The following is a 16,586-nucleotide window of genomic DNA, read 5'->3' on the forward strand; positions in this document are numbered from 1 at the left end:
TAGGGGGCATGTTGCAAGGGTTCAGGAGAGATAAATGAAGGTGATGATACTGAAAATGATGAGAGAAAAATAAATTCAGGACACGGCTGTGAGGTAGAACTGATAAAATGTGGTTGGCTAACAGAAGTTAGCACTTTGGCTGACTGTGGGAATAGCCATGCCATAACAGAAGTGGTGAAGTCTAGAAGAAAAGTGCATTGGTAACCCTTGGGAAGCACTTGAGTGAGCCAACAGATTAGAGAAAGTCTTAAATGTGGCAGGATGGTACTCACCAGCAGAATCTCATTGTGGAGGGCAGGGGGGCTCCCAAGAGGTCAAGCTGACCAAAACAATCCCTCTATTCAGTTTGATGAAGACTTCCCAAAAGTCTCCATACACCAAGGGAGAACCTGGCTCCCTGCAGAATTCCCTAAACTGTTTACACCCTCCTCTAAGATGGCGAATAATAGCAGTCGTGCTGTTGATGACATAATCTGGGAACCAGAAGATTTAACTACTTAAAATTAGTATCAGTTTTAAACCTGTCTAAGCAATTATCTGGGCTTCAGTTTTTCATTTGACAAATAAGGATGCTGGTATGTGTGATTTCTAAGGTTCTGTCTAGCACCAGTGTTCTAAGTCTTGGAAATGATTTTGATAAATGTGTCTTACACAGATGGCATTAAGAACAAACTCTTCTATTATCCTAAATAAGAATAAAATAGTCCTCACTAGATTACAAACTCTTACTGAGAAGCAAGGTGGTTTTCTTCATCTCTAGATTCCTAGCAGCTATCATAGTGCCTGGCCCAGAGTGGGGTATGCAGGAGGTAGCTGAAAGGACAGTGATGAATATTTGTCAAACTCTTGATTTTCATCTTCTGCCTCCTGTACCCAGGACATGTCTTGTTCCTTTAGGGAGAGAATAGAGCTTCCAAGCACAGTACAGACTTCCCTATCTGCAGGAGCTCCTTTCCTGTTTCCCTAAATGTGATCCCTCCCAAATAGTGAGCTTTGCCTCATCATTTCCACACATTTTTTTCCTACAGGTTTTGCTTCCAAACACTTTATCTATTGTCTCTATGCTAAAGGCTACCAAATCTATACCCTACCACCACCACCACCATCTCCCTTCACCCTTTGCAGCCTCTCATCTCCAATAATTTGACAAATCACTAAATGCTTGCTGGCACTTGGAATCAGCAGAATTTTTCCTAGTTCTTTACCACCTCTCAGCATTCAACATAATCCCTTTTCCTTTCACTGTGTGATCTCAGTTCCACTGCTTATTAACTGTGTGGCCTTGAACATAACACTTCACCTTGTGTGTTACTCATAATGCCACTTACACCAGAAACAAGAATCTATAGGGAGACCCACTTGGGGTACAGACTATAAACAGGAGTTGTGACAAGAAGTCTGCCAGGAACACTGAAAGTTTACAGGTTCAATTTCTGGTCAGGGCACATAGCTGGGTTGTGGATTCGATCCCTAGTTGGGGCACATACAGAGGCAACTGATTGATGTTTCTCTCTCACATCAATATTTCTCTCTTTCTCTCTTCCTTCTTCTCTCTAAGCATGTCCTCAGGTGAGGATTAAAAGTAAAAAAGAGCCCTGGCCAGTTTGGCTCAGCGGTTGGAGCATCAGCCTGCAGACCAGGGAGTCCTGGGTTCGGTTCCCGCTAGGGGCACGTATCAAATAAATAAATAAATAAATAAATAAATAAATAAATAAATAAATAAATAAAAGTAAAAAAAGAAACCAAGCTTTATCTAACAGTAGAACTATGCTATGATCTACTGAGAAAAATACAATATCACTTCTATGACATTCCTGCCAAAAATGCAGAACCCAAGTCTGAACAAAAATTCAGGGGTATTCTATTAAAAAACTGGCCTATGAACAATGTCAAAGTCATGAAAGACAAAGAAAACCTGGAGAATTTTCCAGAATAAAAGAGACCAAAGAGATATGACAACTAAATGCAGTATATGATTCTGGACTGGATAGTGGACTAGAAAAAAATATATACTTTTTTCATTTGCTATAAAAGATACTACTGGGAAAACTGGCAAAGTCTGTAATTATATAATAGTACCATATCAATTTCCTGATTTGTGATCATTGTACTGTGGTTTTGTAATAGAATGTCTTTGTTGTTAAGAAATACACACTGCCCTGGCTAGATGGCTCAGTTGGTTGGAGCATCGTCCCATGCACCAACGGGATGATGGTTCAATTCCTGTTCAGGGCACAAACCTAGCTTGAAGGTTTAATCCCCAGGCAACTAATTGATGTTTCTCTCTCACATCAATGTGTTTCTCTCTCTCTCTCTCTCTCTCTCTCTCTCTCTCAAAATCAATAAACAGATCTTCAGGTAAGGATGTAAAAAAAAAGACACACTGAAGTATTTATGAGTAAGGGAGTATCATGTCTGCAACTTACTGTCAAATGGTTTAGAAAAAATTCTATGTCATATGTATATGTTACATACATATACATATACAGAGTAGTAAAGCAATGTTAACAATAGAGGAATCTGAATGAAGGCTATATAGTAATTACTCTTGCACGTTTTCTATAAATTTGAACATTTAAAAAAGTAGGCAAGGGGGGGGGGAAGACTGAAAATATATCATTTTAACTACTACTGAGTGTGGTAGAACCACCAGAAGAGAAGAGAAAGAAGGTGTGGACAAGGCTGGTTGTCCTGGGCTAAGAGCTCAGAGTACTCCAGGAGGAAGGAATGCAGATGCCATGAGACAGAGAACAACCCTGGTGGAAAGGGAAGACTGCTTTTCTCACTCAGGTGTCCAAGACAGGGAGACTAGACTTCCAGGGACTTTCAACACTAAGAAGGGAAAAGAAGCCTTAGCAGTCATTTTGGAAGCAAAAGGGGAGTAAATTGGCAATGGAAGAAGATAAAAAAAAAGAAGTGAGATGGATCAGGAAAAGGAGAGTCAGAGATATGGAGAGAAAAGAAAGGGAGCAAAGAGGAGGGCACCAATAAGGGTAAGGAGGAGAGAGGAGGGAATGGGACTCCTCTCTAGGAAAGGGAAGCCAACTCCCAGTCCTCCAGTCTCCCCATGCAGTGATGGGCCCACTGCCACTGCCACAGAGAGCTGTGACTCCACACAAGGATAACTTGTTCTGTTTAGTGCCCTTCCTGGTCTGCCTTCCTGTTCCATTTACTGCAAGTATCTGGAGGTGGGACAGTAGGGCCCCACAAACCCCAAAAGCCTGTCTGAGATGAAGTCATACCCGCAAAGCACTCCTTACTTGTTGAACATATGTGTGAACAAGCAGAAGTTCCCAAAAAACATGTTGAAGACAGCAAGAAGCCTGTTTCCAGGAAAGTATCGACACCTGGGGCACTGAAAGAGATGCAAAAGGTCCCCCACAGCTCAGGCTCCCGGGGGAGTTCAACTTGGCCCCAAAATATGGAAGATCCAGGAATGGCTAAAGCTGCAAGGGGACTCAGAAGCAGCTAGTTCAGTCCTCTTCATTGTCTGAGAGAAATCAGAGGATAGCCAGTGCCTTGCTGTCCTCTAACCCTCCACCCGCAGGCTCATGAACTTCCTTCCTTTGATGACACACCAGGCAACAGCAACATGAAGCTGCAGTCCTTCTGGTGGCCATCATTGGAAACAACATCTTCCATAAGTCCTGGGGAAAATCCAGTCCCTCATCTCAGAAACAGGCTATCAGATAGGGAGGGGCCCTGTGAGATCCAAGGACCCATTGCCCTCCTCTTACAGATAAGGAAACACAAGCTTGGAGAGTAGAGAATACTTTCTCTAAGCTTTGAAGCTAAATTGTTCATGTAAAGTTGTTAAACCCAGGCTCATATGTGGTCAAAGCCAATCTTTCAAGACACCTTCTTGTCCAGCCAGCACTTTAGATACAGAGAAAAACAAACTGACAGCAGTAACATTACCTCTCCAAGTTCATCTGTACCTCTGGCCACAGCCGATCTTTTTATAGCTGGATTTGAATCACCGGACTAGATGATATGTGAGAGCCAAGGTCACACTTCAGAGTTCTGCAGGCAGGGACTAGAATTCTGGATGATTAGCCTCTAGGCTCCCCACACCCACTCTTGACACATGAGGCTCAGATGAAATGACATAATGAATGCAAAAACCCCTGGCCCATGGAAGGTACTCTTTTCTCCCCAAGGCAATCTCTGAAAGTCATACTACATGTCTTGTACTCCTCTAAACTTTCCACACAATCCAGCTCCCAGTAGGTATACCTGTGGTCAGCCTGTTATTATAATGGGACTGCAAGAAGTCCAGGGTCCTAACTCTAGGAGGCTATCTGATGGCCTCAGCCCTCTGGCAGGTGGCTAGTACATCTAGAAAAGGTAGGTTGGCAATCCTCTTCAAAAACATGTCTTGGCCTTCTTAGAGAGGAATTGCTGTGTCGTTGGCTTTTTTTCCTCCCTAATTCCCTTAAACCTAACTGTGATGGTTCATTTACAACTTAATAAGCCCATTTCTGTTTTATCTACCAAGTAAGAAACACCTGGGAAGCATCTCCTTCAGGATAAAAAAAACCCAAACCCTACACATTGTTTTAGTTGCCTTAATTTAGCCTTCTTTCCCTGGGGCTAAACAACCTTATTCACAACCCTTTCGGTGGTTTTTTTGTTTGTTTGTTTGTTTAATTGATTTTTAGAGAGAGGGGAAGGGAGAGGGTGAGAGAGATAGAGATATTGATGCGAGAGAACATCAAATGGCTGCCTCCTGCATGCCCCCACTGGGGATTTGGCCCACAATCTGGGCATGTGCCCTGACCAGGAATCAAACCGGAGACCTCTTGGTGCATGGGTCAACACTCAACCACTAAGCCACACTGACTGGGATTTTTTTTTTTTAACCCTTCCTGTTAATATTTTTCTTCTCTTGTGAAAACTCTGGATTTGCCACAGTTTTAACAGTGGTTATACAAAATCAACAGAGTAGTTGCACAACAAATATTTGCTGAATGAATTGTTGAAACTAGATGAGATCCACTAACTAGAGGCTAACTGATGCAAAATGTAAAGGTTCTTAACTCAGGTAACATCATTTATCAAGCACTTAATCTGCATTCTCCCCAGGTGATGTGATAGATGGCTCAGAGCCTGCTAGTTGTCACTAGGATGAAGAAGCCAGACAACGAGAGGTCTCTAGACAACTTGGATTCCCCAGGACTTCTTTTCTTTTACTCTCACTATGGTGCTGGCCTTTGTTCCCTAAATAGATCATGTTTCATTATCTTCCTCCTATATTTCAGCACAGTTTTTTTTTTTGTTTTTTTTTAGTCCTCACCTAGGGACATGCTTTCATTGCTTTTAGAGAGAGAGGAAGGGAGACAGAGAGAAACATCAGTGTGAGAGAAAAACATCAGAGATTGAAGCTGCAACCCAGGCATGTATCCTGACTGGAAATCAAACCCACAACCTCTTGGTCCACGGGATGACGCCCAACCAATTGAGCCACACCAGCCAGGGCTCATCACAGTTTTATTCCTTCTAGGAAAGCCAAATTTCAGAGATGACCTTTGGTATTAGCTTAAATATTAATGAACTGATTCCTCTGGTTAAGACATGGCATTAAAACAGGCATCAGGGTCAGTGGCCTTGAAAATCACTTTAAATATCCCTTTAGGTTAATGTCAAATCACTGAAAATTGTCCCCTGAATGAAACACTCAAGCCAGTTTTTCAACCAAATGCTAACATAAAAACACTCACAAAATTCATAATGGAACTGTATAAAACAGAGGTGCAAGGGAAGAAGCTTTCGGTATAATTAAAAACTATTTTGTGTTTGTTTGTTTGTTTATCCTTACCCGAGGACATTTTTGCATTTATTTTCAGATAGAGTGGGAGGGAGAGAAAGGGGGGAAGAGGAAGAGAGAAACATAGATGTGGAGCTGGGAACAAACTACAAACAAGGTATGTGCCCTTAGCAAGAACCAAACCCGGGACTCTCTGGTCTGTGGGCTGATGCTCTAACCGCTGAGCCTAACTGGCCAAGGCTAAAAACTACTATTTTTTCAAACTTATCTGTATTGTTGAATGTATTACAGATGTCCCTCCTTAATTCCCCCATTGACCTCCTCCTCCCTGCTCCTGCCCTCCTTTGAACTTCCCCATACTATTGTCTGTGTCCACTGATTATGCATATATGCATAAAAGTCCTTTGGTTTATCTATTCCCACTCCTCTGCCCCCTTCCCTTTGAGGTTCATCAGTCTAACAACCAATTTGTACTTCTTAATCCCTTCCCCTTTTTTGCCCATCCCCCCAAACCCCTCCCATCTAGCAGCCAACAAAAGGTTCACTGCATTTATGAGTCTGTTTCTATTCTGCTTGCTCATTTGGTTTGTAGCTTCTATTGTTGATAGATATGTATGTATTGTCATTTTATTGCCCATATTTTTTATCTTCTTCTTCAAGAAGACCTTTCAACATTTCATATAATACTGGTTTGGTGGTGATGAACTCCTTTAACTCTTTCTTGTCTGAGAATCTCTGTGTATGCCCATTGATTCTAAATGATAGCACTGCAAGATAGAGTACTCTTGGTTGTAGGTCTTTGTTTTTCATCACTTTGAATATTTCTTGCCACTCCCTTATGGCCTGTAAAGTCCTTTTGAGAAATCGGCTGACAATCTTATGGGAGCGCCTTTGTATGTAACTAACTGCTTTTCTCTGGCTGCTTTTAAGATTCTCTCTTTGTCTTTAACCTTTTGCATTTTTATTATGATTTGTCTTGTTGTGAGCCTCTTTGGGGACTCTCTGTGCTTCCTGGACTTGTATGTCTGTTTCCTTCACCATTTTAGGAAAAGTTTTCTGTCATTTTTTCAAATACGTTTTCAATTTCTTGTTGTCTCTCTTCTCTTTCTGGCACCCCCATTATGTGAATGCTGGTACACTTGAAGTTATTCCAGGGGCTCCTTACACTCTCATTTTTTTGGATTCTTTTTTCTTTTTGCTGTTCTGACTGGTTGTTTTTTATTTCCTTATATTCCAAGTCAATTGTTTGCTTCTTGGTTTTTCCTACTTTACTATTGATACCCTGTAAATTATTCTTTATTTAAGTCAGTGCATCCTTCACTTCTGACTGGTCTTTTTTATGCTCTTGAGGCCCTCACTAAGTTCACTGAGCATCCTTATAACCAGTTTTTTTTTGTTTTGTTTTTTTTTTACAGATGGGAAAGGGGAGGGATGGAAGCAGAGAGACAGAAAAATTGATGATATTTGGGGGCCCTGCATTGGCAGTTATTTTTAAGTTAAAATGTTTGTCTCTTCTCTTAGGCAGACAGAACAATAAGTGGGTAGGAAACTAAGCCTTTTTATTCAGGGCTTCCAGTTTTTTGTTTGTTTGTTTGTTTGTTTTATCCTCACCCGAGGACATCTTTCCATTTTTGTTCAGATAGAGTGGGGGGGGGGGGCATTGACGTGAAAGGGACACATCAAGTGGGCCACTTCCCGCACAACCCTAACTGGGGCCAGAGACAAATTGCAGCCGAGGTATGTGCCCTTAGGAGAACTGAACCTGGGACTCTCTGGACAACGGGCCAATGCTCTAACTGCTGAGCCAAACCGAAAAAGGCTATAACCAGTGTTTTAAACTCTGCATCTGTTAGATTGCTTATCTCCATTTCATTTAGTTTTTTTCCTGGAGTTTTGTTCTGTTCTTTAATTTGTGACATGTTTCTTTGTCTCCTCATTGTGGCTGCCTCCCTGTGTGTGTTTCTATGTATTAGGTAGAGTTGCTATGTCTCCTAGGTTTGGTAGAGTGGCCTATTGGAGTAGGTGTCCTGTAGAATCCAGTGGCACAGCCTCCCTTATCACCCCAGCTGGGCCCTCAAGGTGCACCCCTTGTGTGGACTGTACACCCTTCTGTTGTAATTGAGTCTTGACTGCTGTTGGCACATCAATGAGAGGGATATACTCAGTCTGATCTGCTGCAAGGACTGGCTGTGCCCACTGACCACTGACCACTGACCTCTGACTACCTTGAAGGATCAGCTGTGCTGGGGCCCACCGCACAGAGCAAGAGTTGCTTCCCCAGAGCTCTGGTACTCACTGAGTTCATTCACTAAGTGTGCCACTTGTGGAGGTGGTTGGATAGTGGCACTTCAACGTGATCTGAAGCTGTCCACTGGGTGTGCTGGCTCTGGGGCAAGGTCAGCCATTGCCTGTGTTCTACCTGGGGCCACCAGGCATAAGCCATAAAGCAATCTGCAGATGGCTGCTTCTTGTGCTGGGTTTGGAAGTGGCCAGGCACAGACAAGTTGTGAACCAAGGCTAGCTGCTTCTAGCACCAAGCCTGGGCCACTTAGATAAAGGTATGGGGCTTGCTGAGGCCAGATGCTGTTTGTTTGAGAGAATTTAGGAAAATCTGAAGCAGGAGCCACAACAGGCCAATACTATGGTAAAGCCACTGGAAACAGCTAGGGTGGGCCTGAAAATTGGATGGGGCAGGGCCTCAGGGAATCACCAGGGTGGGGCAAACAGTGTAAGCCAAGTTGCTAGAGTTTCAGATATAGCACCCATCTACTGACCCCATGGGGGAAGAGTTCTCCAAAGGAACAACAACCTTCACCAGCACATCTGTCCAGGAGAAAGCTGCTTCTCCAGCTCTCGCCCCGATGCCAAACAACTCAGTTCTTTCCTGTATGTCTCTGGTACCTTTCAAGCTGCCTCTCCCATGCTGGAGCCTGGAGAGAGTGAGTCTGAGTAAATCCATGCTTGGTACCTTTAAGAGGAACTGCCTGGGACTCCAGAAGCCTCCATCTCCCTGAGCCTCACTTCCTGCTGGTTTTTACAGCCAGAAGTTATGGGGACTTCTCTTCCTGGCACTGGAACCCTGAGCTGGGGGGCCTGGTGTGGGACGGGGACCACCCCCCACTTTTCAGGGAGGACCTTCACAGCCAAGGTATCCCTCCTAATTTTTTATCCAACACAGGTGGGTGTAGGACCAGCCCATCCATGTCTCTGCCCTTCCTACCAGTCTTCATGTAGCTTCTTGTTTAATTTTGTAGTTGTAGGACTTCCATTCAGCAGTTTTGAATGTGAGGCAGTTCTGAATAATAATTGTTCTGTAGTTTAGTTGTAATTTTGATGTCTAAAAACTACTTTTTAATGGTCAATCTCAGTTGTCATGAAAGAAATGTAAATTAAACAAAATGATAAATTTTTGGCCTACCAACTTGAATATATATATAATAGCCATTATTGAATCAGTACTGACTGGAACAGAAATCAGGCCACATTTTGGAGGGGGCACAATATGAATGAAAAGCTTTGAAAACATACATTATGAACCCACAATTTCACTTCTAGAAGTTTGCCCTAAGGAAACAATTACAGATGTCCATAACAATTTGCTTTTAAGAATTGCCATCATGGCACAGTTCACATAACAAAGACTGGAAACTACCCAGCTCTCACACAGCAGGGGGTAGACTGAGAAATGGGAGCCCATCACTTGAGATACTGTAGTTCAGCCCTACAGATGAGGTTGGAAAGCTGTGTTTACTGGCTTAGAAAGCTGTTGGTAACTGAAACAGCAAGCTCTGTACACTATAATTCCATTTTTTAAATTTTTTTATTTTGGTAAAAGCATATTTTATATATTTCTTAAATGGAGAAAGTTCAGAAAGTTATACAACATGCTAACATTTGTTAAGTCTGGGTGATAGGATTATAGGTAGTTTTTATTTTCTTCTTTAAACTTTTTTGCTTTTTCTAATTTTCATATAATGATATTTATCACTAGCATAAAACAAAAACAAATTTTTTTTTGGTGTCTAGGCAAAAGTGCTTCTGTCAACTGGTCCTCCTCTTGCCTGACTCAGAAGGTTAAATCATTCTATAGCAAATACAATCTCAACAAAGATTAACTGTATAGAAACCATGCCTAGGTCCCAGCAGACAGCCACTTTGACAATTTGGTTTCCACAAAATTCATTATAGGCAATAGTAATAAAAGTACTTTCATGAATGATTTCATATAGAGAAGGAGCAGCAGATCTTGAAGTAGAAATCTCAGATTTGAGATTTAGCTCTGCCATTTATTATTGCCTGTGTAATGTAGTGCCACTTTTAAACCTCTCTTAGCCAGTTTCCTTATCTATACAGCAGTGATACTAATCAGTCATGCTTTTACAAATTTCATCAGGTTGCTGTGAGGTAAAAAAAAAACAAATGTGAAAATAATTTATAAAATATAAACACTTTATGTTCTTTACTCAGCTGCAATGTGGTTTATGCCCAACCATCATTTCATTCCCATCTTTTGATTAATGGCACCTCAATTCTCCTTTGGGAGACACTCCTCCCCTCTTCTTAGTCCAGAAGTAGGGGTCCCTACCACGTAGCTTAAGGGGAATTCAAGACCCACTCTGAGCCAGTGAGAGAACTCTGTCCCCATGGCCTTAGGATTGGTTCAGAGATGGGCTCATGACACAGACCAAACTGATGAGCTTCCCCTCTAAATTTTTCCAAAAGTGATGGAAAGGCAGAGTTGTCTTATGCTGGGGTTGTTGAGTGAAAAAAGAATAAAAGTACAGGTACTGGAGGCTCTCGAAGCCACCATACAAAATAGCCTGCCTAAGAATGAAGCACGGTGGAGCAAGGCAGGCTCTGACTCAGGTTCAACCCCGGGACCCCACCTGCTTGGAGTTCTGCAGTTACTAAGCTAGAAAACACCTATGTGCCTGTTTGAGTAGGGTTTCTAGTACTTGCCAATCACAAAGAGTTATCTCTTTTTTTGTAGAACACCAATTAGCTTGTTCACTGAGGAAATTAAAATTGCTTGCAGAGAATTTTATTAAGGAGCTTTGAAAATAAAAGGAGTACAGGGTGACAACAGAGACAGTCTTGAGATGAATAGGTAACCTGAGAATATATGTTTAATCATTAACAATGCTGCATAAGTTAACTGATCTGGCATTATGCTGGCTTCATGCTAGCTGGTAGAGTGATAAGTTTACATTACATTTAGTTTTTCCTACTTTGTTGAGACTACATTTTTTCAAATGAAATATCAGAGAATCATAATATTTTAAAGCTGGAAAAGACTTCAATCTATCATTCCCATGGTCTCACAGATAAAGAGACTGAAGCCAAGATTAGAAAATGAACGCAGTCCTCATCAGTCAAGCAGAAACTCCACGAGCTATTTTTGCCATTGGACCCCTGCACCCCAAGACCTCTGCTACAGAAGGAGAAGAAAGGCACCAGCTCTAGTTCTTCAAAGCCTAACAAATTAGAAATTTGAAGTATAATAATATTAGTAACAATAAAATGTACCAGTTTCCGTCCTCACTTTGGCAGCACATATTCTAAAATTAGAATGACACAGAAATTAGTATGGTCCCTGTGCAAGGATGACACTCAAATTCATGAAGCATTCCATATTTTTTCCAATTTAAAAAAATGTAGAGAGGTCTCCTCTCTAACACATACCATCAACGTGCTCCCATGGCAAGAACCCAGGTCCATAGATGCCACTGCTCAGGGGACAATGATTCTAGACTCAGCTCTGCTGCACACAAGCTGTGTGACCTTGGGCAAAGCTCTTGCTGTAGGGAAGCACACCAATGAAAAGATGAGCAATGAAGGAGTCTGGACAAAAGCAGCTCTCCTTCCTGCACCTGCTCTTGGAGGGCATTTGTGTCCCTACCTCACAGTTCTTCAGGTATGTACAGTAGAGATAGGAAAACAGACCTGTGTTGTGAAGCTGGTACGTTGTGGACCTAGCAAGAGCAGGAGAATGCATGAAAAGTGCCCATTACATGGCTTGTGTTCAATGAAATAATAGGTATTTTTATTATAATGACATCTAAAGAAGCCAATGGGATTTAAAAAAAGAGGAAGTGAGAGAAAAAGAAGGGGAAACAAAGTGGGGAGGGGTACAAAGCAAATCTGAGTTTATTAAAACCAGGGCCTTCCTGCTGTGATCCTGAGGAAGGTCTAAGTGACTGCTTGTCTTAGACTAGACTCTCCATAGTTTGAACAAAAGGAAAAGCCCAGAGAAAGACTAAGTACATATAATTGTCTGGTACAGGTAAAAGTGGAATTTATTTTCAATGGTGAGAGGACAGACATCATTGGAGGCTGCTGCAGCAATAGGTTATATATACGTATGGGGAAAATGAATTAGAACCTATCTTACACCACACACCAGAATAAATTACAGTTAGAATAAAATATAAAAAATCAGGCCCAAAAAGAATAGAAAAAATAAAGGTGCATATATCTCAGGGAGGGAAAGGTTTTTCTAAACATAAAGCAAAGACAAACATTTAAAAAGAAAGATTGTTTTAAGCGTATAAAAATTAAATTTATATATATATATAATTACTATAATAAATATAAAGGTAATTGACAAACCAGAAAAATGTTTTAATATATGTCAGAGAAATTATTAGTATCCTTTTTTAAAAATATGTTTTGATTTTTTAGAAAGTGAAGAAGGGAGAGAGAGATAGAAACATCGATGTGAAAGAGAAACATCTATCAGCTGCCTCCTCCATGACCCCTGCCAGGGATCAAGCCAGCAAACCAAGCATGTGCCCTGACCAGGAATTGAACCAGGATCTCTAAGTCCATGGGATGACACTCAATCCACTGAACCACACTGGCCGAACATTAGAATCCTTTTTATATGAAAATGTGTAAAATGATAAAAATTTAAAGCCTCTGTAGAAAAAAATAAAAAGTAGCTAATATTTACAGAGGACTTACAATGTGCCAAGCTCCATGTTAAGCACTTTAAATGTATGATTTCATATAAATCTCACAACCCTATGATACTGACACTGTTATAATAATCTAGTTACTATTTAACAGGAGAAGAATAAAGGGAAGACCACATAATATAGGCGTGCCATTTATATAGCTTTGTCAGAAAGCTATAGTTTAAGACTTTTCAAGTCTGTTCCTCAGAGATTGATGGGGGAAAGGACTGGACAAAGACAGTTTAGACGCATGCCCAGTAAGGTTTGGGTGACGTGGAAGGTGCCTACTTGTCAGTCACACTTGGGAACAAATTAGTGGCCAGAATAATTGTGGCCAGTGCAAGGGCATGAAACCTGAATATTTAAACTCCTAGACAAAGGGAGTTACTCTTTCTAGCCTCTTGGTTCTCCTGGCCCTCTTGGGACTCTAGTTACATGGGAAACATTTCCCTGCATTCGCCCTCATAGCTCATGGCCATGTGGCACCCCCATAATGAACTCATGGACTGTGACTAGCCTGATGCTCTATATCAGACCCAGCTCCACCACAGAACTCTGGACACTGGCCCTGCTTCTAGCTTTGCTGAACACATAGCTGCCCTTCTTTCAGGACTGGACCAAGGGACATGGGACTCTGCAACCCATGAAATGTAACTCCATGCAAATAAAATATTTTGCCACATCTCATTCTCTCGTGGAGGCTTCTGAAAATGCTTATTTCAGTGGTACCAGGAGTGATGGGGAAATCTGGCCCACTGATTTTTCTCATAACAATACTACTATTATCCCCATTTTTTAGATGATAAAACTGAGGCTTAAGTTGTTGTCAAAAAATCACACAGCTGTTCAATGGTAGTGTTGGAACTGTGGAATCTGCCTGAATACAAACCTGTTCTGTTAATTACACTATACTTCAAATCAAATAGGAATATTATAAATGGACAGAATATGTATATTTCATATATAGAAAAAGACAATATAGAATATGTACATATATATGTATATGAATATATACATATATAAGTTAAAATTTACTAATAATCAAAGACCATTATAATCTTGTTTATCAAATTAACAAAATTCAGTGGTGGGAAGGGTTCAAAAAACTGGCATTCACTATATCTCTGGTGGGTATGCAAACTGGACTCACCTTTCTAGAGGGTGATTTGCAAATGCTAAACAAGACCCTGTTGAAAGATTCACATCCTTTGTGTCAGGCATGCACCATCCCCTACAGATCCAATCTCTACCCTTTTCTACCCTGCCTTTGCCCAAGAAAATGGATCCAGTGGATTATATCAACAGGCTATGCCTTGCTTCCTGAACTGACTCCTGGGCAAAGGAGAAGGGATAATTAGGGGGGTCTTGGCAGGAGATAGGAGAAGGGAAGTTGAGTCCTTATTCTCCTGGTTCCTTTCCTGTCTGGCCACCTATCTCCACCACAGTCTGTCCTTTTAGGTTCCTTTCATCCTTCCCTGCCTTGTCCCTTTGGGTGTAGGACACTGATAGTTCTGTTCCTGTTGGCCCTGGATTGCTCTGTGGTCACCCATGCCATGCTCATACCTTTGTAAATTCACTGCTCTATAAATAAACTCTCCTTAGATTAACTTAGTTTGATCATGTCTTAAGTTTGTGGCTGGGATGCGGACTGACACACCTTTAGACCCAGCAGTTTTATTTTACAAATTTATCTAAACAATCAAAAAAGTACAATAACATATGACGATATTTATAGCAGCATTAAAATTAAAAATAACCTAAATATTCAAACCTGTGATCCTTCAGTCTGCAGGCCAATGTTCTAACCGCTGAGCCAAACTGGCCAGGGCTATAATCTGATTCTTAATGACTACATAGTATTTCATCATGTGGTTCATCATATGTATGTACCTGGGTTGCAGGTTGAAGCCCCAGCCCTGGTTGTGGTTGTGCAGGAGGCAACCAACCGATGTGTCTTCCTCACATTGATGTTTCTTTCTCTCTCCCCCTCCCTCCCTTCCACGCTATCTAAGAACTAATGAAAAAATATCATCAGGTGAGGATTAACAACAACAAAAAAATCAGGTTATAAAAGACTATTAATGATGTGGAAATTCATTTATGAAATATTTTAAGTAAAGACATTATGTCCCCTGTGATTCCAATTTTGCATATAAAAGTAATTAGAAGGATGTACTCCAAACTATTATTAGTAGTAATTGTCTTTTAGTTGTGAGATCATGGGAGGATTTTATTATATTTGTACTGTTTTTGTATTTTCATATTTTTTATAATTTCAATAGATTATTTTTATAATTAGAGAAGATGAATCCAAAATATTATACATTTTAAAAAGAAAAATTAAGGATAAATTTTGTAACATCCCACCCCACGTGCATGCATGCATGTACACACACACACACACACACACACACACACACAATTTGACAGTCTAACATTTCAAATGAACTCCTGCTGGCCAAAGACATATGCCAGCTGCTTTAGCTAGAAGCATGGAAGCTCTGTTGCATCTGTAACCAGCCGTGGTATGTGCATTCGTGCTGAGCCCAGGTCCTACATGTCCATCATCCATGTTCTGTAAGTCCAGAAACTAGCTCTGGTCCCTGACTGAGGGCAGGGCAGTGAGAACACTTTGATGGGGCCAGCAGACTTAAGGCAGGACATGGCATGTGTGGCCCTCTGGGAACTTTCAACAAAGACAATACAGCACCGTACAGAAAAACAAACAAACAAACAAACCCCAGACCTCAGCTTGAATCATGACTTGAACATATAAATAGTTGTATGACCGTAAGCATGCTTTTAACCTTTGTAAGCTTAGTTTTCTCACATGTAAAATGGGGTTAATAGTATTAACACAGAATGCAGGGTCACTAAATAGCAGTAAATATTTAAGAGAAAAGGGCCTCCTGAGCAAATAAGACATTCAGAATCCCAGAAACTTGGCTTTGATACACAGAAAAAGCTGGTGAAGAGAGAGAGAAATGATGTGATTTGAGCAAGGAAATGGCCCTTTGGCATTTTGCCAAGACTGCCTCATACTCAGCTGCAATTAGCATATACATACTCTTAGGTAAGAAGAGCTACCTGCAGTGGGTCCCAGGTCCAGATTAGAGGCATTCAGCTCCTCCTCCTCTTCCCAGAAGTACTGTGGTGGCTGCAGAATTCGGGACTCTTCACTGTCTTCACTGGAGAAGCCGGACCCAGGGGCTCCCAGGCCAGCTCCCAGTCCCATGGCCTCACTGGGCTCCTCTGAGTCCAGCCGCTCCAGGCCAGTGGGCAATAGAAGGTCCATCAGGGAGGTGGAGGTGAGGCCTTCTGGGCCAGGTTCATCAGACCCAGCTGCATACACACCCAGGGACACCCCTGCACAAATACAAAAGCCAAATGGATATGAGAAGGCAGAGGACAGGCTGCTGTTGGGTTAAAACATGTGCCATAACAAAGAACTGAGTGGGAATGGGACTTTGGGGGATAGTCCTGACACTCAGCGACTGTGAGGGGATTCTGAGAAGCCATTCTCATTTTAAAAGAGCCAAAATGCTTAGCCCTCCCAGTGGATGGGACAAAAGGGAGACAGATGGAGATAAGCAGGAGAGAGTGAGAAATAGATTGACTCAGCATCCACTGGGCATCAGCTCACTCAGAAACGTAGACAGAGTACCCATTCTTCGCCACAGCTGTGATAGGTGCTAGGGGCACAAATGCAGCTAAGAAGAAGTCCCTGTTTTTAAGGAACTTGTGTGGACATTGCTGCTATCCTAGGCTGAAATGTTTCCAAAACTTCATTAGTGTGATTTGTATTTCGGCGATATGGCATCCTGAACACAGTCTTTAAAAAATCCATATGAGCCCAGCTGGTG

At 41.6% G+C, this 16,586-nt stretch overlaps 1 protein-coding gene and 1 non-coding gene across 3 annotated transcripts in view; one reads left to right on the forward strand and one right to left on the reverse strand.

Moving 5' to 3' along the window:
• PODXL2 (podocalyxin like 2) overlaps positions 1–16,586 on the reverse strand; it is a 41,397-nt gene that overhangs the window by 18,631 nt on the left and 6,180 nt on the right. For both annotated transcript variants that reach the window (XM_036245351.1, XM_036245350.1), the window contains exon 2: positions 15,811–16,089. In XM_036245351.1, the coding sequence (XP_036101244.1) occupies positions 15,811–16,089 (279 nt within the window). The remainder of the gene's footprint in view (positions 1–15,810; positions 16,090–16,586) is intronic.
• LOC118619412 lies at positions 11,302–11,405 on the forward strand. The gene has a single exon (XR_004957192.1). It is a non-coding gene; the product is annotated as a U6 spliceosomal RNA (small nuclear RNA).

This window comes from Molossus molossus, unplaced genomic scaffold (assembly GCF_014108415.1).
Source record: "Molossus molossus isolate mMolMol1 unplaced genomic scaffold, mMolMol1.p scaffold_m16_p_6, whole genome shotgun sequence".
NCBI classification, from domain to species: domain Eukaryota; kingdom Metazoa; phylum Chordata; class Mammalia; order Chiroptera; family Molossidae; genus Molossus; species Molossus molossus.